A 21092-nucleotide genomic window follows, 5' to 3' on the forward strand; every position below is an offset into this window, starting at 1 on the left:
CCCAACAGAGGAAGGGGCAGGCATTGGAGGTGGGGTGCACTAGCGTTCTGGAAGGGGGCATCGGCCCTCTGTGAAGGCAATGCCACCAGCCCCAGCCCTGAAAGGAGTGCCTACCTTCTGCAGAGGCCCTGGAACAAGCATGTCACTCGGAGGGTCAGTCCCGCAGCAGTGCCAGTGAGGCCTTTGTGGCCTCTGCCAGGTAGTCACAGCTCAGCTAGTCCTTCAGGTTCAGCTCCTCTGCACCAGCAGCCTGCTCCACGAGGTGCAGGGCCGGCAGAGCATGGCACACCCGCAGCCAGGGCCCAGCAGTGCTCCGTGGCTACACAGCTCCAGCCATGGTGCCCAGAGCAGCGTCTGGGCCGCTAGGTGTTGTCAAGGGCACAGGGCCGAGCAGACAGCCCAGCTGCAGTTCCTGGGCACCCAGAGCATCAGGCACAGGGCCCTGGAGTCCGAGCACTCACCTGGCCTCTCAACAGCAGGTTTTCCGCCGTGGCCCTGCTAAGAATGTGCCCAGGCCTCGAGGTGCTCAGCAGCAGCAGGGGCAAGGCTTAGGCGAAGTCTGAGGGCCTCTGTGCTCCCACGGGACTGCTCCAGGACGCCTCACAGGCAGTGCACCCTCAGGCACCAGACCGCAGCCTCCTGAGGCTGAAGTGCAGGGGCCCTGAGCCTGCTGCTTCCACTCCGGCTTTGGGTGGAAGGCAGCCTGCATGCCTCCAGAAGCAGGGGTTAAGTGTTAAATTGGATGTTAGTCACCAGGATTATTTTAAGGAAAACGACATCAGACAGGATGGCAGGTAGGGGTTAAACTCTCCAGCCTACCAAAGCGCAGGTCCCTTACCATGTGGTAAAGTGTGAGGTGACAGCTAAGGTGTCAGAGCTGGGCTGACCAGTAGAAATACCACACAGGCTATGATATTTAAAATTGTCCAGTGACCACATTTAAAAAAAGTGAAAAATAACAGGTGAAAATAATTTTCATAATATATTTTATTTAAGCCAAGGTATCCAAAATGGTATCTATTATTAAAAAATATTGAGGCCTGGTGCATGACTTTCATGCACTGGCAAGGGGATAAGGGAGAATGAGGGGTCCCTCAGCCCAGCCTGTGCCCTCTTTCAGTCTAGGACTCCTTGGGGTGTGTCTGCCTGCCAGCTTAGGCCCGGCTCCCTCTGGGCCTAAGCTGGCAGGCAGACATCCCCAGAGGGGTCCTTAACGCTGCCACAGGCTAGAGAGGCATAAGCCTGTCTTCTGGCCGAGTGGTGCTCCTCCTATGGGAGCACACTGACCGCCAACCACCAGGGCAGCTCCTGCATTGAGCGTCTGCCCCCTAGTGGTCAGTACATGTCATAACGACCAGTCATTTCGCCGTTTGGTCGATTTGCATATTAGCCATTTATTATATAGGACTAGAGGCCCAGTGCATGATATTCGTGCACTTGGAGGGGGGAGTATCTCAGCCCGGACTGCACCCTCTCACAGTCTGGGAGCAGCCCCCAGGGGATGTCCTACTGATAGATTAGGCCCACCCCCCATAGGACATCCTTAGCGCTGCCACAGAGGTGGGAGAGGCTCCTACCATAGCTACTGTGCTAGCCAGCCATGAGCCCAGTTTCTAGCTGAGCAGTGCTCCCCCTATGGGAGCACACTGACCATTAGGGGACAGCTCCTGCATTGAGCATCTGCCCCCTGGTGCTCAGTGCATGACATAGTGACCGGTCATTGTGCTGTTAGGCAAATTTGCATATTAACCTTTTATTATATAGGATCATTTTTGACATTAAGTGTTCAAGATCGTGCATATATTTGACACTGAGAACATATTTCAGCTGGGACTGAATGTATGCATGGCCAGCGGCTGCAGTACTGGAGAGCAAAGCTCTTTAAAAGATCAAAGAACATCAGGTCTGGGGATTACATCAGAATCACCGTTGGGGGGGGGGGTCTAAAATCACAGGTGTTGTAGAGGACTCAGGAGGTACACATTTAAAAAATAAAAGTCCCATATGAGCCTAACCAGTGGTCAAAGACAACGGGGGCGGGGTATGTGTGGGGAGGTGTGTGGGGTGGGAATGGGGGAATGAGGACAAATATGAGGTACCTTAATAAAGAAGTTTAGCCAAAACCGATTTGGCTCAGTGGTAGAGCGTCAGTCTGCGGACTGAAAGGTCCCAGGTTCGATTCCGGTCAAAGGCATGTACCTTGGTTGCGGGCACATCCCCAGTTGGGGGTGTGCAGGAGGCAGCTGGTTGATGTTTCTCTCTCATCGACGTTTCTAACTCTCTATCCCTCTCAATTCCTCTCTGTGTAAAATCAATAAAAAAATATTTAAAAAAAAAGTTTAAACAAAAATAAATAAATAAATAAATAAATAAATAAATAAATAATAAAGTCCCCAGGGCCTCTGAGTGGAGTCAGAATTGAGCTATTCACTAAAGAACTTAGTCAATAAAACTCTCTCCATACTTCAGTCTGCAACATGGGCCCATAACACATGCCCCCACCCCTGCCTAAGAAGACCATGAGCTGCCCATGGACAGGGCTCCAGCCCAGCCCCAGCCTCAGGGGCCCATTCTGGGGCCCCACAATGTGGATGAGAGTCAAACAAGCAATGACAAGACTGGCCAGCCTGTCCCCCTGCAGAGCTGACCCCCAGGACCTGAGTCGGGAGCCAAGCACGCATAGCACAGAAGCCCTCCAGGTGCCAGGCCTCTGGTCGTGGAGGGACAGGCTCAGCTCAGTCCTGGAGAAGAGCTTCCTCTTCTGTGAGACCATCTGCGAGACCCCCAGTGTGTGGGCCTGCACCCCCACCCCCTAATTATTCCAGGATCTTCAGACCAGGATTGTGCTTTGGGCAGGTGCTGCTCTCTTGGGGCCTGACTCTGTTCTGACTTGCTATGTGACTTTCAGCAAATCCCCACCTCTCTGTGTGCAACAAAGAAAAGTATTTCCCTCCCTTAGCCACACTAGCTAGATTTTTCTTTAAAAAAATTGAGCCTGCCTCGCCAGTTTGGCTCAGCGAACAGAGCATCACCTGTGGACTGAAGGACCCCGGGTTCAATTCAGGTCAAGGGCACATGCCTCAGTTGCTGGCTCCATCCCCAGGAGGAGCGTGCAGGAGGCAGCCAATAGCTGCAGAAGCAGCCAGCTTTATCTCTCTCATCACTGATGTTTCTATATCTTTCTCCCTCTCCCTTCCTCTCTGAAATAAAAAATACATTTAAAAATAATAAAAAATTGGAGCCGGCCCTGGCTGGGTGGCTCAGTTGGTTGGAATGTTGTCCCACGCACCAAAAGGTTGGGGGTTTGATCCCTGGTCAGGGCATGCACAGGAGGCAACCAATCGATGTTTTTCTCTCACATCAATGTTTCTCTTTCTCTCTTTCTCATCCTACCTTTTTCTCTCTAAAATTAATAAATATATCCTCGAGTGAGTATTAAAAAATGGAATCATCTGGGTTCTGGCAGAAGTGGGTGCACTGCTGAGTTGGGTGAGGAATTGACAAGATCAAAGCTGAAGGAGGTACGGAGAGATGGAAGGATCTTTTTTTAAATTTTAAATATTTTTTTAATATATAAAAATGGGGTTTATTTTACACAGCCCTTTGAGATATAACACCACGGAGTCACTATTCAGTTATATATTTATATGAAAATTTGTATTTTGCAAAACACATATATTTATCTCCAGGAATTAGTTGCCTTTGTTATGTAAGTGCCTGTCTTGTTCTCTTATTCACATTGTGAACTCTGTGGGAAGAGGCCCTGGCTTATACTTCTGTATCCATTATTGAAAAACCAAGAACACTGAATAATTGAAATCTCTCTTCTCAAAAAGGAAAAAAAAAAAATTGAATCATCTGACTTCCCTTCCTCCCATCCCCACCTCAAGAATAAGCCAGGATTCAGAAAACCCTGAATCTTGTACCTGGTTTGAACTAGGGACTCAGTAGACCCCATGCTTGGGGAAACTGAGGCACGCGAGGCAATCGTTTCACCTACTTTTGCTGCAGGAGGAATAGGAAAAATGAGGCCCAGGCCCCCACTTTCTGGCTTCTTTGAAATCGGGCCCGGAGGAGTCACTCCAGAGCCCCTGACGTGCGCCTGTTTTGCTTCTGTCTTCTGCAGGGCAGGACAGAAGCCTTTTTCCCACGCTCAAATGGGGAAACGGAGGCCCAGAGGGGAACGCCGGGGTGGCCAGTGAGAGGCTGCTCTTGGCCGTGGCTTCTGCTGACTGCTCAGAGTTGGTGGTCCAGCCCCTTCCAGAAGGAGCACAGGCTTTCAGAGGCCAGCAGAGCTGGCCCTGACATGGGGCTCTGTGCCTCAGTTTCTCCATCTGTCAGGTGGAGGTCTGAGTGAGAATGTAAGGTGTATTAGTATTACATTTAGCACTCAGGCTGCCTGCCTCTCCCCAGAGCCCCCGGCGAAGGAAAGGTGACGGGCCTCTGTCAGAGGAGATCGCCCCAGGCCTTGGGGGAGGAAGCTGCTGGCCCCAGAGGCTTAGTGGGGCGGGGTGGACTGCACCTCACTTCTCCTTTCTCCCCCCCTGCTGGCTCTGCCCCCGGATGAAGCATGGGGCAGGGGTTCTCAGACAGCAAGGTCCCACCTGTCCTGCTCGGCACCTGCCTCTCCCTAGCTGGAGACTATGCCCTCCAGCCTCTGACTCTGCCCCCCTGCAGATGGGACCGTAGCAGGATCCAGCTCCCGGGGTCATCATCAGCGGGAAAGGAGTTCCCACCGGGGAACAGCCATGCAAACAGCAAGGGTGCCCCCGAGGTCCGACCTCTAGCTTTGCACCATTCATTCTCTCCCACAAACGCCCCAGGATGCAGGGTCAGCTTTGGGGCGGGAGCCAGGCAGCCCCCTCTGGGGACGTCTGCAGCCCCTTATTCCTCACCCATTATTTCTGCCCCGACTCCTCTTGTAAAAATGTTAAAAACCTGAGGTTTGAGCACACACACACACACCCTGAGGTTTGTTATTAAATCGGTTTATTTTTTAATGATTCCCCGAATACAGCAGGGTCGGGGGAAGGTTGGGGTTGTCTTGGTTCATGTTGGGACGGGGTGGGGGGGCCGGGCAGAGGGGCTGGGAGGTCCCACTCTGTGCGACGCTCTGTGTGATGTTCTAACACTCCCGAGAACATACCCCCGCTCTTCTTGATGATGCTAAAGGCACTTGGATGTCATTTTGAAAGGCTCCCAGGGTTGTCATGGCAACCAAGGTCAGGAGAGTGCTCCGGGAAAAAACGAGCTGGCTCTGCCCACCTTGAGTGGGGTTTGCAGCTGCTGGACAGCCCCTTTGGGCCTCACACACAAGCGGTGTTAGGGTGGAGTCCGCACCCTGGCTGGCCACGACCAGCCACCCACCACCCCACCGTGCAGGCCTGTGCACGCTGTGGGCGGAGGGAGGACTGGGGCCTTGGCATTCCCAGCCACAGCCAGAGAGAACAGCCATGTCCCCTCTGAGTTCTGTCTGAATCCTCTGCTCAGTACCTCCAGGGTCCGCCTGGCTTTCTCTCTGGCTCATCTCAGAAGATCCTGAGGGACCCAGGATTGAAGACCACCATCGGGCCTGTCCACGGGCCCGGCCTCCATCTGCAGCGGTGGGCTTTACAGGTCCGCAGTCACCGACCGCGATGACACAGCGGGGGGGGGGGACACAGCAGGCTTTCTGCCTTCCTACAAGGTCCTCCCCCTCTCAGCTCCTTTCTGACTGGGGTCAGGCCCCACAACGTTCCCTGTGCCCCTTCCCCAGTGATGCTGTAACTGTGGTCTGGCTGAGGTAGACAGTGAGGGCAAGACCCCGCCTGGGGGGGGGGGGGGCCAGGGCCACGGCCAGCCCCTGCCTGGTGTCTGAGTACGTCTGCGGCACCTCCGCTCCTGCTTGCTGACCCTCAGCGATGGAAGACACTCCCTGAAGCGCCATGGGGCAGTGGCCTTGAGGAAACCCTTCGCCTGAGCTACCGCCTGCCTACGACTCTACTCTGTGGACCTCGAGTTGCAGAGACCAAGGTGCTTCTGTCATCTTCTCTCAACCATCTGGCCCAGGCCTCCCTGCAGCCTGACCCCCACTGCTGCCCTGCAATGCACAGAGCAGGGACCCCGAGAGCCGCTCACATTCTCTGCTCTCACTCCCGAGAGCAGGGGACACGGGATTGGCTCAGGGTTGGAGGTCACTCCAGCTGGCTTGCTGGAGGACACCCCGCAAGCTATGCTCCATGCCAGGGACCAGGAAGATGCCCCTCTGGCCTGGTGTGGGCTCAATGGCCCAATGGCGGCTCTGAGGGTGGTGGAGGAACCTGGTGAGATGGCTTCTCCTAGTGGCAGCCTGCCCTGCTGGGCCCGTGGGTCCTGGTGGAGGGGAGTCTGGGGCAAAGGAGGGGCCAGCATGTCTGGGATCACCTAGCGTGCTGGGCACCCTCAGGGTGAGCCTGACCAGCTTAACAAGAGACCCCCGAGTTGGCCAGCTGGGCGGGAGCTGGCTGCGTCCCAGATGTGAGCTGGCTGTGACTCAGGTGTGAGCTGGGTGTGTGCCACCTGTGGGCTGCTGGTCCCAGGCGTGTGTTGTGCACTCACAAGAGTCCTGGGTGCCCGCGGTGAGCTCTGGAGCCGGGGCACCTGCTGGGTGCCCGGTGTGGGTGTTCTGCTTTAGAACGTGTGTCTCCCTGTGTCCCGGGTGTGAAGATGTGTGCTGGGGGTGAGGGGGGGTGTCCAGGTGTGAACAGCATTGGCTTCTGTGCGCCCTCCACGCGTCCTGAGTATAGACCATCTCCCCAGGTGTGAGCTGTCGGGGGGCTGGGAGCAGCAGCCATGTGCCTCCGGGTGGGTGGGAACTGTGAGCAGTGAGGACCCTAGGAGTCTGGGGCTCCCCTCTCCCCTTCCCCCATGCAGCTCAGTGACCACGCAGGGCCAGGAAGACAGGGGAAACCTTAGAAAATGCTGGAGAAATTCTGCAAAAGACACACCCTGATGAAAAAGGTCATGTGGCGGGGTCTCTACAAAAAACAGGGGAGTGCCGCCAGCCGGCAGCTTGCAGCCGCTCCTCCGGGGAATGCATAGGTGTCACCATCGGACAGGCCGGCCAGGGGGGCTGGTGGGGACAGAGCCCCCCCCCCCCCCGGACCCTCTCAGATCATCTTCATGTTGAACTTGCGGGAGCTGCCCTGGCCGGCGCCGGGGGCCGGGCCGTCCACCTTGCGGAAGGAGTACTCCACCGAGAAGTTGTTCTTGTGCTGCCCGCGGCCGCGGCTCCACACGAAGAGCAGCAGGAAGCAGAAGAGGACGACGCCCAGGAAGGTGATGCAGCCCATGGCGGTGGACACCAGGATGGTGGTGAGGTCCAGCGGGAAGCGCGCGGCCGCCGCCAGCGTCTCGTTGCGGCCGTCGCCGCCCGGGCCCAGGGTCCGGTTGGCGGCGGGCTCGGGCCGCACGGCCAGTGTGGCGAAGTAGGTGTCGTTGCCGCCCGCGTTGCTGGCCACGCACGTGTAGGTGCCGCTGTCCTGCGGCCGCGCGCCGCGGATCTCCAGCGTGCCCCCGGGCAGCACGCGCGCGCGCCCGGTGCTGGCGCGGGTGACGGCGCGGTGCCCGGGGGTCACCCAGGCCACGGAGGGCGCCGGCTCGCCCTCGGCGCGGCACTGGAAGCGCACGTCGTCGCCCGCGGCCGCCGTGACGCGCTGCAGCCGCCGCTCGCGGATGGTGGGCTTGCGGCACACGAAGACCTCGAAGAGCGCCGAGTCCGGCAGGTGGCGCAGCGCGTCGCCGCGCGCCTCGGCGGGGCTGGCGCAGGCCGGCAGCCGCCCGTCGAAGTTGAGCGTCTTGCGGCGCTGCACGATCCACAGCAGGCGGCAGTCGCAGGCCAGCGGGTTCCCGTCCACGCGCAGCGTCTCCAGCGTGTTGACCGAGTGGAAGGTGCTCTCCTCCAGCGTGGACAGCAGGTTGTCGGAGAGGTTGAGCAGCCGGATCTGGCGCAGCCCCAGGAAGGCCTGCGGCTCCACCACCGCCAGCAGGGCGCCCGCCAGGTGCAGCTCGCGCAGGCGCACCAGGTCCCGGAAGGAGCCGCGCGGCACGGTGCGGATGGGGTTGTGGGACAGGTCGAGGCAGGTGAGGTGGGCCTGGTGGCGCAGCGCAGCGGCCGGCACGGCCGTGATGTTGGTGTGCGTGACGGACAGCGAGGTGAGGTTGAGGCCGCGCAGGCTGCCCGCGGCCACCTCCTCCAGCAGCGGCCAGTGGTCGATCTCCAGGTGCAGCAGGCCCGGCAGGCGGCTGAAGTTCTGGTCCTCCAGCGCCGCGATGGCCAGGTGGCGCAGCCGCAGCGCGCCCAGGCCGCGCAGGTAGCCCAGCGCCTCCCCGGACAGCGCCGTGAGGTTGCAGCGCTCCAGCGTCAGCTCCTCCAGCGCCAGCAGCCCCGCGAAGGCGCGGCGCGAGATGAACACCAGGTCGTTGTCGCCCACCTCCAGGCGGCGGAGGCTGCGCAGGTCCTGGAACGTGTAGTCCAGGAGGATGACCAGCTTGTTCTCGCTCAGGTCCAGCAGCGTGAGGTTGTCCAGGCGCGCGAACGCGCCGGGCGGCAGGAGCTTGAGCAGGTTGCCGCGCAGGCGCAGCACGCGCAGGCGCGGCAGGCCGGCGAAGGCGCCCGGCTCCACGTGCGCGATCACGTTCTCGCTCAGGTCCAGCTCCTCCAGCAGCGGCAGCGCGGCCAGGTCCCCGGGGTTCAGGCAGCGGAGGCGGTTGCGGCTGAGCTCCAGCAGGCGCGTGTCGGCCGGGATGCCGTCGGGCACGGCGGTGAGGCGGCGCCGGGCGCAGGCCACCGTGCGCGTCTGCGCGGCGCACTCGCAGCGGGCCGGGCAGCCCCCCGCCGGGGGCGGCGCCGCGGGCAGGAGCAGGAGCTGCAGGCTCAGCACGCACAGCCAGCAGGTCATGGTGTGGAGCCTGGGGAGCCGCGGCCTAGGGACCCGCCACCATCTTCGTGGGCACCTGGGAGTGGGGGCAGCGTTAGCACCGGAGTCTGGCCTCCCTGCCCCGTCCCAGGAGCGCCCACCGGTGGCATGTATCTCCTGGGGGACCCGCAATCCCACACCTGGTTCCAGCACACACAACCTCACGTAAACCCATACACCCATGTTGACAGCAGCAGCATTCTGCTAGCCAAAATGTGGCAACAGCCCTGACCAGTTTGGCTCAGTGGATTGAGCATCGGCCTGCAGACTGAAGGGTCCCAGGTTTGATTCCCGTCAAGAGCATGTACCTTGGTTGCCCTTGGTTGCGGGCACATCTCCAGTAGGGAGTGTTCAGGAGGCAGCTGATCGATGTTTCTCTCTCATTGATGTTTCTCTTTCCCTCTCCTTTTCTCTCTGTAAAAATATCAATAAAATATATATTTTTAAAAATGTGGCAACAACACAAGTGCCCAAATATGGGTGAACGGATAAGCACAATGCAGTCCATCAACACACTGGAGTATCACTCAGCCAGGAAAAGGAGGGAAGCAGCACTGACATTCATTACAACACCACGAACCTTGAAAAACACGATGCTCAGTGAGAGAAGCTGGACACACAAGGCCACACGGTGTGTGAGTCCATTTATGTGAAATGTCCGGGACAGGCACATTCCAGAGACAGGAAGTAGATGCAAGGCTGCCAGAGGCTGGGAATGGGGTTGGGAGTTTCTTTTGGGGTGATGGAATGTTCTGGAATTTGATGGTGGTGATGGTTGCACAATTTTGTAAATATACTAAAACCACAGATTGTGCACCTTAAATGGGTAAATTTTATGTTTTGTGAACTTTTCTCAGTTTAAAAAATTACAAAGGAAAGCATTTATTGAGCTGGAGAAGAATCATGTAAATATAATGGAAACATTTTGGTGCCACCCCTCCACCCCCACCCCCATTTATTAAGTGCTTGGTATAAAGCGGGCTCTGAGCAGAGGTAGATCCTGCCCTCTGGGGCTCGCATTGGTGGGGTGGGGACATAGATGGTCTACGTGTCCCCCTTCCCAGCCCCCAGAGTTTTTACCAGGTCTCCCACCTATCTTTTTTTTTTTTTTAATCTATTTTATTGATTTTTAACAGAGAGAAAGGGAGAGAGATAAGAGAGTTAAAAACGTCGATGAGAGAGAAACATCGACCAGCTGCCTCCTGCACACCTCCTACCGGGGATGTGCCCGCAACCAAGGTACATGCCCTTGACCGGAATCGAACCTGGGACCTTTCAGTCTGCAGACCGATGCTCTACCACTGAGCCAAACTGGCTTCAGCTCTCCCACCTATCTTGTCCTCCCTCTGCTACCTGTCTGCATGGGCCCAACCATCAGATGTTTTCCGATGGTGTTAGGCGACCCTGCTAGCGGTTTGCCTAATGTAAACCAAAATGTTTACGTTATATTTGCATGATTCTTCTCCAGTCCAATAAATGCTTTGTAATTTTTTAAACTGAGAAAAATTCACAGATTGGGAACAGCTGCTGCAGACCCTACGATCATTGGAAAACACAGAAATTTACATTGCGATTCATAATAGTAGCAAAATCACAGTTATGAAGTAGCAACGAAAATAATGTTGTGGTTGGGGGTCACCACAGCAGGAGGAACCATATTAAAGGGTCGCGGCATTAGGAAGACTGAGAGCCACTGCTTTCGGGTGTCTTAATCTTGGAGCCCAAAGTGTGCCTGAGACGTGGCGCCTGCTTGATGAACATCAACACTCAGTACTTTTTAATGGAAATAGTTTGATCAAAACTCCGTCACAGAGTTTTGAGACCGATTCAGACAAAGTTCCCTGAGAAAGAAACACCCACAGGAGGCACGGACAGAGGCTGTGAGGGGAAGCAGCACGATGGATGAGCACGGGGACCAGGGCTGGTGAAAGGGCCTGGAAAGGTGCCATGTGAGCTGGGACTCGGTACTGGGTAGAAAAGGGTCCCCCCAAAAGACATGTCCCAGTCCTGCCCCCGGGGCCTGTGAGTGTGGCCTCTTTTGGAAGCAGAGTCTTTGTGTAGACACACTCAGAGGGAGCAGAGCCACGTGAAGACGGAGGCAGAGCAGGAGTGAAGGGGCGGGGAGAGAGCTCCTGCAGCTGAGGATGTGGTCACCCCACAAGGACATCGAGGGACCCCTGCTCTATAGGGGTCAGAGGTCTCGGGAGGTCATAGGTCGTAGGTGCCTGTCCCCAGCTGGGGGACATCGCAGGGAGACCGAGGGAAAGGAGCACGCGCTGGCTGGTTGTGCTCGCTCACTGCCACTGTCCTAATCCCAACCCGGGCATCGCAAGGCACACACCGCCTCCCCAAGGCAAGCCTCCCTGCCGAGGCTGTTTTTCCGGGTCACCCTCTCCCTGGAAAGCACACGGTGGGCTGTGGCCCAGGTGGGGACAGAGCCAGAACGGATGGTTCCCTGTTCAGCCGCCCGTCTCATGCCTCCGGCAGCTTCCTACCTTAAGCTTGTCCCTGGCTCTGAGGTCACCCCCAGTTCCCTGCCGGGCCGCTCCCTGTGGCCATGAGGAACGGCTCCCTTGCCCGGGAATGGGGGACGGACTCAGCAGCCCGCTCTGGAGGGAGTGACCCCTCCCTGGCTGGGTCCCAAGGTGTTAAAGGGCTGACTTTTTCAACTCTCCCCGCCCTCCCCCCATACAGACTCCTTGGGGGGCTGAGCTGCCTGGTATGTTCTTTCTGCAGGGAGAATTTCATACCCCTAGAATGAAATTCAGTCTTTCCCAGGGCCCGCCGGCCTTGCACAACCTGCCCCCCTCTCCCTGTCTTCCTGCCCTCGCCTCCTCCCTCTTCCCCTCACTGATGCTGCTCCAGCCACACCGGCCGTCTCATCGTTCCTCCAACATGCCAGGCACCCTCCTGCCTCAGGACCTTTGCATATGCTGCGCCAAACACCTTCCCTGCAAGGTTCTCTCCCTGACCTTATTTTGGTCCCACCCCCAATGCCACTGGTTGATTTTTGTACTAATGTCCCCACCTTAGTCTTCCTGAAATGCTATTTAAACCCTAATTTGCCCTAGCCAGTTTGGCTCAGTGGATAGAGGGCTGGCCCTCGGGCTGAAGGGTTCCTCCAGGTTTGATTCTGGTCAAGGGCACATGCCTCAGCTGCAGGCTCAATCCCCAGCCCTGGGTGGGAAGCACGCGGGAGGCAACCGATCGATGTGTCTCTCTTAAGTCGATATTCCTCTCTCTCTCTCTCTCTCCCTCTCCCTCTCCCTCTCCCTCTCCCTCTCCCTCTCCCTTTCTCCTTCCCTCCCTCTCTCCCACTTTCTAAAAATCAATGGGAAAATATCCTCAGGTGAGGCTTAACAAAATATAAGTAAACCCTCGTTTGATGCATCATCACCACCGTTATGGCGAACACTTGTCTAGTTTTCACCGTGTGCCAGCCTGGGCGAAAGGCTCCACCTGTATTGTGCCCTTTAATTCCCACACACGCTCGGGAGGGGCTGCTGTCACCCCCACTTTACTGACAGGAACCCTGAAGCTCAAAGCACTTACGTCACCGGCTCAGGTTCACACAGCCCATCGGAGGTGGCGGGGGGACATCTCAGGGCTACGCGGGTGATAACACTCGCTAATTTCTTTATTTTTATTTCTTTTACAGCACCAGGACAAGGTCCTGGCAGCTCAGCCAGCTACAATTTGAAACACACTTCTGTGTTTGCTGGACCGATTTTTATCTTCCCCTCCCAGAGACACTGCAGTGCCGGTGCCAGCTCAGCCCTCCAGCCGACAGGCAGGTACAAGGGCCCCGGCGGGTCCCAGGTGCCGGGGACACGGAGCCCAGGGGACAAAGAGGTCAGCGTCCGGGAGCTGGGCCGCCAGGCAGCCTCTCCCGCCTGAGTGCGCACGTGGGGAGGGAGAAATCCAGGAAAAGGGCGGTGGCTGGTGTCGAGGGATTGCCGTGATCTAATTATCTGAGAGAGGGATGTTCGTGCAGAGGCTCCGCGGAGGGAGGGAGGGAGCCAAGCAGATGGCGGCAGCAAGGACAGTCCGCGGAGGGCGCGGCAGAGGACAGGCCTGGAGTGCGGCCGAGCGGCTCAGGCTGGGGCGGAGGGCCGGCCGCCGCCGCCAGAGACGAAAAGGGACTGTGCAAACACGTTAGGTTGGAAAGAATAATAATAATAAAAAAATAGTTGCCATAGCCTGTGGCTGAAGGACGCAGGAAGGAAGGAAGTACTCGAGGGACGGAAGGTCGGGACAGCGAGGGCCCCGCCGGGGAGACAGTCGGGGAGAGGCCTCGTTCGAACGGGCTGTGTGGCCTCGGGTGAGAAACACACCCTCTCTGGACCTGGCCTGTCAGAGCCCCGGCTCTATAATTACTGCCCGGATGAGAGGACAGCTGGTCCGGGGCCAGGCGGGGGCATCACGCTGTGACCCAGTTTGTCAACTCTAACCTCAGCCTCAGGCGCGGCCCTGTCATCTCCTCTGCGGGTGAGGGGTGCAGGGCGGGGACTGGAAGCTGGCCCAGAGCTCCATTCTGCCTGCGGGACCCCCGGTCCCTCCCTTTCCCAGACGCTGGCCAGGCCTGAACGTGGGAGAACGTGCAGGAGGATGGTCTCAGGGGAGCACTGTGTGGGGGCTGCAGCCAGGATGCCCGCGTGCCTCAGGCTCTGCCTCACAGACATTACAGGACTGGGCACCCCAAGTGAGCAAGGGGCCTGCAGGGCTGGGTCTCCCAGAGAGGAGAAGAGCAGGACTCCCAGTTCCCGATCAGGATCTGATCTGGATTCCCGTCCTGCGTCTGTGGGGCTGAGTTTTTAGGGGCCTCCATACCCCTCCCTCCCCAGAGATCTGCCACCCACCTGGGGCCTCTCCTCCCTCCTCCCATGACTGAATACCACCATTCGCTGATGACTCTTTTGTCCCTTCCTTCCTTCCTTCCTTCCTTCCTTCCTTCTTCCTTCCTTTCTTTCTTTCTTTCTTTCTTTCTTTCCTTTTTTGTTTTTTGGAGAGAGAAAAAACATTGATTTATTGTTCCACGTATTTGTGCATTCATTGGTTGGTTCTCGTATGTGCCATGGGCAGGGATCAAACCCACCACGTTGGTGTATCAGGATGACACTAAGCAACTGAGCTTCCTGGCCAGGCAGCCGTGGCTGATGACGTTTGATTTGTGTCTCGGCCACCACGTCTCCCCCGAGCTCCAGCCTCAGGATCCAGTCACATCCCTGGCCTCTCCCAGGAGGCCCCGTAGCATCCCAACCTCAGCCCGGGAACAGTATGATCCCGGCTCCCCCTCTCTCCCATGGGACGGTGTCACCGAAAGTCCTCTCTCACACACCCAGCCAGCCTGTCACAGGTCTCCAGGTGCCCTCAGCTCTGCCTTCCACACATCCCACAGCCCCCCCCCCGTGCGCGTCTCCTGCTCTACCAGCTGCCCCACCTGCAGCACAGGCTCCAGCTCACACCCAGCACTCAGCAGATGTTCTTCCCTCTCTGCCTCAGTGTTCCCACCTGCAGAATGGGCCCGCGGTGTGTGAGGGTCTTTCCCCGACAGCACCGCTGACGTGGGGGCCAGGCATTCTCTGTAGGGGGCGTGTTGGGCACTGTGTGGTACTGAGCAGACACCCTGGTTCCCACCCACACTCGAGGCCTCCGCTCCTTCTGTCCCGAGCTCTGAGCACAGTGGCATCCCGGCCTAATGGGGCGCCTTTCAAATGCTCAACTCAAAAATGGTTCTCTCTCATCATGGATGTTTCTATCTCTCTCTCTCCCCCTTCCTCTCTGAAGTAAATACAAATATACATAACGAAGTCAACCAAAAAGGTACTGTATCTGGAAAAGTCTCCATGGGGTGCCACATAGGGTCAGGAGCTGAGTCCTAGGCCCTGCTCTGCTCCTGGTCAAGTCTTGACCACATTCACTTGTTCATTCGTTCATTCATTCATTCATTCATTCATTCCATAAGCACCTAGTATGTACTAAGTGCTATTCTAATTCTACCAGGAAACAGCTTTGAACAAAACAGACAAAACGCCCATCATCCTGTCTATGGGGAAGAAACAGAAGCAAGACTTAGAGACCACACGTGGGCCTTGCGATGGAGAAAGTCAGCAGGGAAGGTGAGGCCTGTGGTCAGTAGAACAGTAGCCCCCGAGAGCCCCCAGGTCCTAATTTCCGGGGGCCTGTGAGCCCTACCTGACTCGCAGGGGGTTACGTTTGCTGATGAAATCAAGGATGCTAATAAGTTGACCCCAGACGGCCCAGCAGGGTCCTTACAGGAGCGGGCAGGAGGGTCAGAGTCACAGAAGTGGGAGAGGCTGCGCTGCTGGCTGTGAGGATGGAGGAAGGGCCACGAGCCAGGGTGTGGCGCCTCTAGAAGCTGGAAAAGGCCAGAAATGGTTCTTCCTGGAGCCTAAGGACCAGTCCTGCCCACACCTGGGTTAAGGACTTCCGACCTCCAGCTCTGTGAGAGGACACGTTGTGCGGTTTTAGGCTCACACTGGGTTTGTGCTGACTTGGTACAGCAGCCACAGGGGGCGCACCAGGGCCCCTGCGGCGCTGAAGAGGAAGTGGGCTGTGCCTCAGCGTCAGGGGCTGGGAAGGCGGGCGGAGGGGCCAGGCTCCCCATGGGGTCTGCCTTCAGCATCTGCTGAAGTGAGGGGACCCACCTAGGGAGAGGCCCCCAAATCTGCCCATCCCCGCAGGACCCGGAAGCAGACCCCTCCTCTCCTCCAAGCCCGGCTGTCCTACACCACGGAGCCATGGCGCTCTCAGCACAGGGGAGGCAGCTGTGGCTGAGTACCTGAGCACCACCCCTCGGACCCCATTCCCTCCCACCACCCCCTCTATTCCGAGCGAACTTTCCCCCTCCCACGCCACCTGGTCACCGCCTCCTGGTCACCGCCTCCTCTCCCGCCCAGGCCAGGGGATGCCGAAGACCCTTTGGGCGAAGCCAAACAGGGCGGAGGCAGCAGGGAGCCTACAGGGCGGGCCAGTGAGGGGGGGTGAATAGATGCTGGGAACGTGGCAGCTCTGTCCCCAGGGCACCCTCTCTCTGTCCTCCCCCCCGCCCTCCCCTACCGCAACACCCCCTGCCCCCGCCATAACCGGGGCCGGAGGGAGCAAGGGGAGCACGGTTCGGCAGGCCCCGTAACACCCTCATCCAAACTTCAGGCTTGGGAGGCGGGGGCCCGCCAAGGCCTGTTTTTGGGGACACGCTGCCAACGCCCCCCGGCCTGGCCATCCTGTGTCCCAGATCTGTGCTCTCATCCATGATAATTCATTAAGCCCGAATTACCTCCTCCGCCGTCAGTCCCTGTTAACCCTCGGAGGCCCGGGGCCTCCAGACCCACTTTCCTCGCCAGCCTGTGGGAGGGAGGAGGCTGCCGACCGACCGCTCTCCGCAGGCGAGGCCCCCATGTTCACTGGTTCGCCCACCAGCCCTGCCCTGAGCGTGGGAATAGTGGAGAGCATTTGGAGAAAAGGAGACTGAGGGTCAGAAGGGCCCCCGGCTCCCCTGGCATAACTCTGCTGGAGAGTCAACATCTCAGGCCAGCTCCTTCCCACTGAACCCCAGAGCCCGGCCAGAGAGTGGAGGGCGGTGGGCTCTCTCCTGAGGCCTGGGGTTGACACACGGGTGGGTGGCTCCCTCAGGCCCACCCGGGGCAAGCTTTGTTTGGAGAGTTCGCTACCTGGTGACGGGTGGTGACTCAGGGGCGCCCGGGAATGACAGCGCTGTGGGATGAGGAATCAAGCGGCTGCCTCCGATCTGCTCTTTATTCCCACTCAGCAAGGCACCTTCAGATCTTGGGCTCAGTCTGGGGGCGGCCGGGAGCAACCACCCCCATTCTACAGACGAGCACACTGAGGCTGAGCAGGTGCAGGCTGAGCTGCTGTGTTGGCGACAATGGTGATATCAGCCCCGTTAACGGAGCGGCTCCCGGAGGGCAGCGCCAGGCCGGGGCGTGCCGCTGGCCGTTGGTCTCAGCTGGTGTGGGGTGAAGCCAGTGCTCACGCTCCTGTGACAGCAGGAGCTGGAACGGGGCTGCCCTTTGCCAGAAGTCCCGGCTAGGACAGGGACCAGAGCAGCAGGAGGGGGAGGGCTGTTAACCCTCTGCACCCCATCCCGGCTGGCGGCTCCTTTCTGCACCCCACAGCATCCAGATGGAGTGTGAGGCTGGGTCTGTGGGGGAGCCCGGGGAGGCCCCAGGGCCTTCCAGCTCAGATCCTGCCTCACATGCTGATGCTTGGAGACCATGGGCCCCCAGCCCACCTGGTGCAGGCTCCAGACAAAGACCGCCCCCTGCCCATGGCACACCTGGCTCCACGGCCACATCCACAGGGAGACCCGTGTCCTCCACCTCCGGGCACTCACTCCCCGCAGCCTTCCCTCCCTCCTGCACACCTCCTCCGCACAGCCCTCCGGGTCGCTCCGGGTCTCAGCCCTGCTGGCCCCGAAGGGCTCCATCATCAAATCCCAGAAGGTCGGTTCCCTTGCCTGCTGCCACGTGGCGCCAGACGCCCCCTTCCCACCTCCCCCTTTTGCCAGAAGCAAGAGGTTCTCCACCCTCTCTGTGCACACACGAATGCACCAGGGGGCGCCTGTGAAAAATGCAGGTTCTGGTTTCTCAGAACTGGGGGGGCTAGGGTACGTGAGCCTTTAGTTCCCGGGGAACAGGTTGACAAAAGCAGTGTTAAGGTGCTCTGCCAAGGAAGGGCTGGGTCTGCTCTGGTGCCCAGATCAAGGCACGAGCTGCCCCCCCCCCCCTAACTTGTTGAATGGGGCTCAGTGGCCTCCGCCAGCCAGACCCCAGAGGCCAGGCTTCAGGGGACGGAGACAAGTCTCCCGTCATCCTTGGTGCAGTTTGGACACTAGCCCATAGCGCAAGGGGCTCAGCCTCGCACCCCCAAATCCTCCCAACAGGCTGGGCTGTTCTCCAGGCCCAAGGATGGAGCAGGTCCCCAGATGCCCCTTCACCTTCCTGACAGCTCGGCACCCGCCCGCCCACCCGCTGGACCAGCCCCTGGCGCGAGATGGACCGGAGGAGCAGGACTGACGCCTCCATCCCGATGGTCCCTGTTCCCTAAGCCGGCGGGCGCCCCTTCTCCCACCCAGGGAGGGGGTACGTTCTGCCGGGCGTCCTCCCTGCCCCAAGGAGACGCCCACCCGGCTCCCCGTTCCTCTGCGCCCCCGGGGAGCGGCGGGGGGAGCCCTGGCGTGGGGAGTGGCCCCCAAAGTTTCCGGGGGCGCGCGGGGGCCTGGCGAGGGGCGATGTGCCCGGGAGGAGAGCGCCCCCGGGCAGGAAGGGGGGCCGCGGGCGGGGGCGGAGTGGGGTCGCGGGGCCCCGCGCGCGGCCACTCACCTGGGCGGCTCCGCCGCGGACGAGGCGCGGGCTGCGGCACCGGGGCCGTTGGAGCCGAGACGAGCAGCCGCCGCCGCCGCCGCCGCCGCCGCCGCCGCCGCCGCCTCCGGGGCCGCCGTGCGCGCGCCCGCCGCCGCCTCCCGGTGCGGGGCGCGCGGCTGTGCACGCGGCCTGCGCGCTCCTGTGGGCGCCCGGCGGCAGGGGCCGGGGCCGGGGGCGCGCGGGGACTAGTGCGCGCAGGTGCCGGGCCGAGCACCAGGCGTCACGGGAGGGCCTGGGGACCACGACCAGGAATCAATGAATGAATGAATGAATGCGCCTCAGCGTGCTCCCTCCCTGTGTTGGGGCGCGTCCGAGGACCCCCGTGGCCATGGCGAGGCTGAAGGGCAGGAAACGCAGGACCCTAATCTGTGCCCTTCTGGGACCCAACCCCCTCTTCGATGCCCCCAGTCCGGGCCTTCGCCACCTGGCACCTGGCACTTGCCCCAGCCTCTCGCAGACTCAGGACAGAGCTCCAGGCTCATTCCCCACGGGCTGCCCGGAGGAAGCGTAACCACAGCCTCTAGAACCGACTCTGGCTCCCCGTGGCCCTCGGGATCTCACCTAAGCTCTGTCCTGCCTCCCTCCCCCCCTCCCTCCCCTCGTTCTGGCCCCAGAGCAGATGCTCTTTGCTCTTCCGCAGACAGGCACGCTCCGGGCTCAGGGCCTTTGCAGCCGCCGTGCCCTGGGCCTGGCTGCCATGCCTTTCCCCCGGCTTTCTTGGCCCGTTCGTAATTACCTGTGTTTGTCTGACTAATGGGGCTTTTTCGCCGTCGAATCCTCACCAGGCCTGTGCAGTAGGAGGGCACTCAGGATGTTTGCGAGAGGAGAGTCTTGCTTTTACACACGCTGAGCCGTGTGGAGGGCCCCATGCTTGGGACCTCACGCCAGGAGGGGGCCTGCCGGCCTTGGCCGAAGGGCGTCCTGTTGGAGCAGACAGAATCATGGAGCATCGGGGTGACGGGTCCCTATTCCTGACTCTCATGCCGGGAGAGTCGGCTCCCAGGAAGAGAGGAGCGAGGGCAGAAGTCGGACCAGGAGTGGGTGTCCTGACCCTCGAGGCTGGGGCTGCCCAGCTCTGGCCAGGAGTGAGTGCTGCGCTGTTCGGGGCTCACTCTGTGGGGTCAGGCAGGGGAGGCGGGATGTTCCTGCAGGGGGTGGGGGTCATGGGGGCAGAGGACAGAGGGTGGCGGGCATCCCCCATCATGCTAATAACCCCAGTTGCCATGGCTAAGCGCTGGTCTCCATTCTCAACAGAGGTCCTCAGCTCCTCACCGCCCCAGAGAAGGACATCACGGCTCAGAGATGCCATTTGACCCACGGGAGAGGTTCAGGGCGGGCCTGGCTGCCCTGAGGGCTGAGGGCATGTAACCTTGCACTGTCTCCCCTTCCCCCGCTCCCGCTGGCCCTCCCTGACCACTGCGTCCTTCCAGCTGCTCTGGTGGTGGCCTGGCATCAGCTCAGCCACCTGTGACTGGAGCAGGCTCTGTTCCCAGACTGTCTCCTTGGCCCAAGGCCCAGAAACTGCATCCCAGGAGGCCACCAGTCAGACCCCCCTCAGGCTGAGGTGAGAGGTTCCCTCCCTGGCCCCCAGGCCCCCAGAAGTGCAGAAAGAGGACCTGAGCACCCCTCCCCCAGGGAACCCCACCCCCGAGACCAACCCAGGTTCCTGCACAGAGAAGTCACTGCTGGGACAAGCCATGTGACCTGGGACAGATTCTCCTCTGAGCTCTCCTCTCTTCCTCCCGATGCCTGCCTCTCAAGGAAAGCTTATTGAGCCTACTGTGTGCCAGGAGAGAGGGATGCTGGGAGGGAGAACAGGGGACTTGCCATGGAAAGGGCGTGGAGTAGACAAACAAAATAATCATACAGCCGAAACCAGTTTGGCTCAGTGGTAGAGCGTCGGTCTTTGGACTGAAAGGTCCCAGGTTCGATTCCGGTCAAGGGCATGTGCATTGGTTGTGGGCACATCCCCGGTAGGGGCTGTGCAGGAGGCAGCTGGTCCATGTTTCTCTTTCATCCACGTTTCTAGCTCTCTATCTCTCTCCCTTCCTTTCTGTAAAATATCAATAAAATATATTTAAAAAATAATCATACAGTGGGGAGGAAAATCAGAGAGAGACCCCGTGCCCAACTTAGACTGGGGTCAGGGATGCTTCCCTAATGGGGGGTTGCTGGAGGTGAGTCCTACAGGGTGAGGGGGGGCTAGCCAACACAATGGCCTGGGTTCGGATCCTGTTTCTGCCATTTCCTGGCTGTGGGATTATGGGAGATTCTCCTCCAGCCTCTATGTCCACACCTGTACTTCGGGGATCAGAACTATCCCCATGTTCCAGGGCTGCAAAAACGTCACTTGTGATGACAGAGGGGGTTACCAGGAGGGTGCTGGTGGCTCTGCCCGGCTGTGGTCATTGCTCTGGATGCCTGGCTGAAGAGCAGGCTGAGGCCAAGGGCACAGGCCACCTCAGGACTTCGGCATGGCCATTCCCAGGCCTGCACACCCTCCCTCCAGACGTCTGCCCAGAACCCTTAGATTCCCTTCCGACTCACGTCTCCTCCTGCCTCCTTCGGTCCCATTCTTACCCCTCTCCACTTTCCCCAGATGAGAGCCTCTGTAATTTACTGATTCACCCTGTATATCATGTGCCCGTTTAAAACCTGTCTGTGGCTCCAATAGGCTCACAGTAGGTGTGCAGTGAACATCGGTTGAATGAACCAGTGAGCCAGTGACATGGAAGGTGGTAGGTTTTCCTCC

General features: G+C 59.3%; 1 protein-coding gene across 1 annotated transcript; it reads right to left on the reverse strand.

Annotated features, from left to right (window-relative positions):
* Positions 1-6880: 6880 nt before the first annotated feature.
* On the reverse strand, positions 6881-18420 carry LINGO3 (leucine rich repeat and Ig domain containing 3). The gene is made up of 2 exons (XM_036424152.2): positions 18299-18420; positions 6881-8973 (listed from the first exon to the last, which is right to left on the reverse strand). The coding sequence occupies exon 2, from the start codon at positions 8916-8918 to the stop codon at positions 7128-7130; it is 1791 nt and encodes a 596-aa protein (XP_036280045.1). The 5' UTR covers positions 8919-8973; positions 18299-18420; the 3' UTR covers positions 6881-7127.
* Between the last annotated feature and the right edge of the window lie 2672 nt (positions 18421-21092).

Source organism: Pipistrellus kuhlii, unplaced genomic scaffold (assembly GCF_014108245.1).
Source record: "Pipistrellus kuhlii isolate mPipKuh1 unplaced genomic scaffold, mPipKuh1.p scaffold_m20_p_8, whole genome shotgun sequence".
NCBI lineage: Eukaryota > Metazoa > Chordata > Mammalia > Chiroptera > Vespertilionidae > Pipistrellus > Pipistrellus kuhlii.

Excerpts from the sequence above, each read along its gene's own strand:
- LINGO3 (XM_036424152.2), bottom strand. The coding sequence starts at position 8,918 with ATGACCTGCTGGCTGTGCGTGCTGAGCCTGCAGCTCCTGCTCCTGCCC.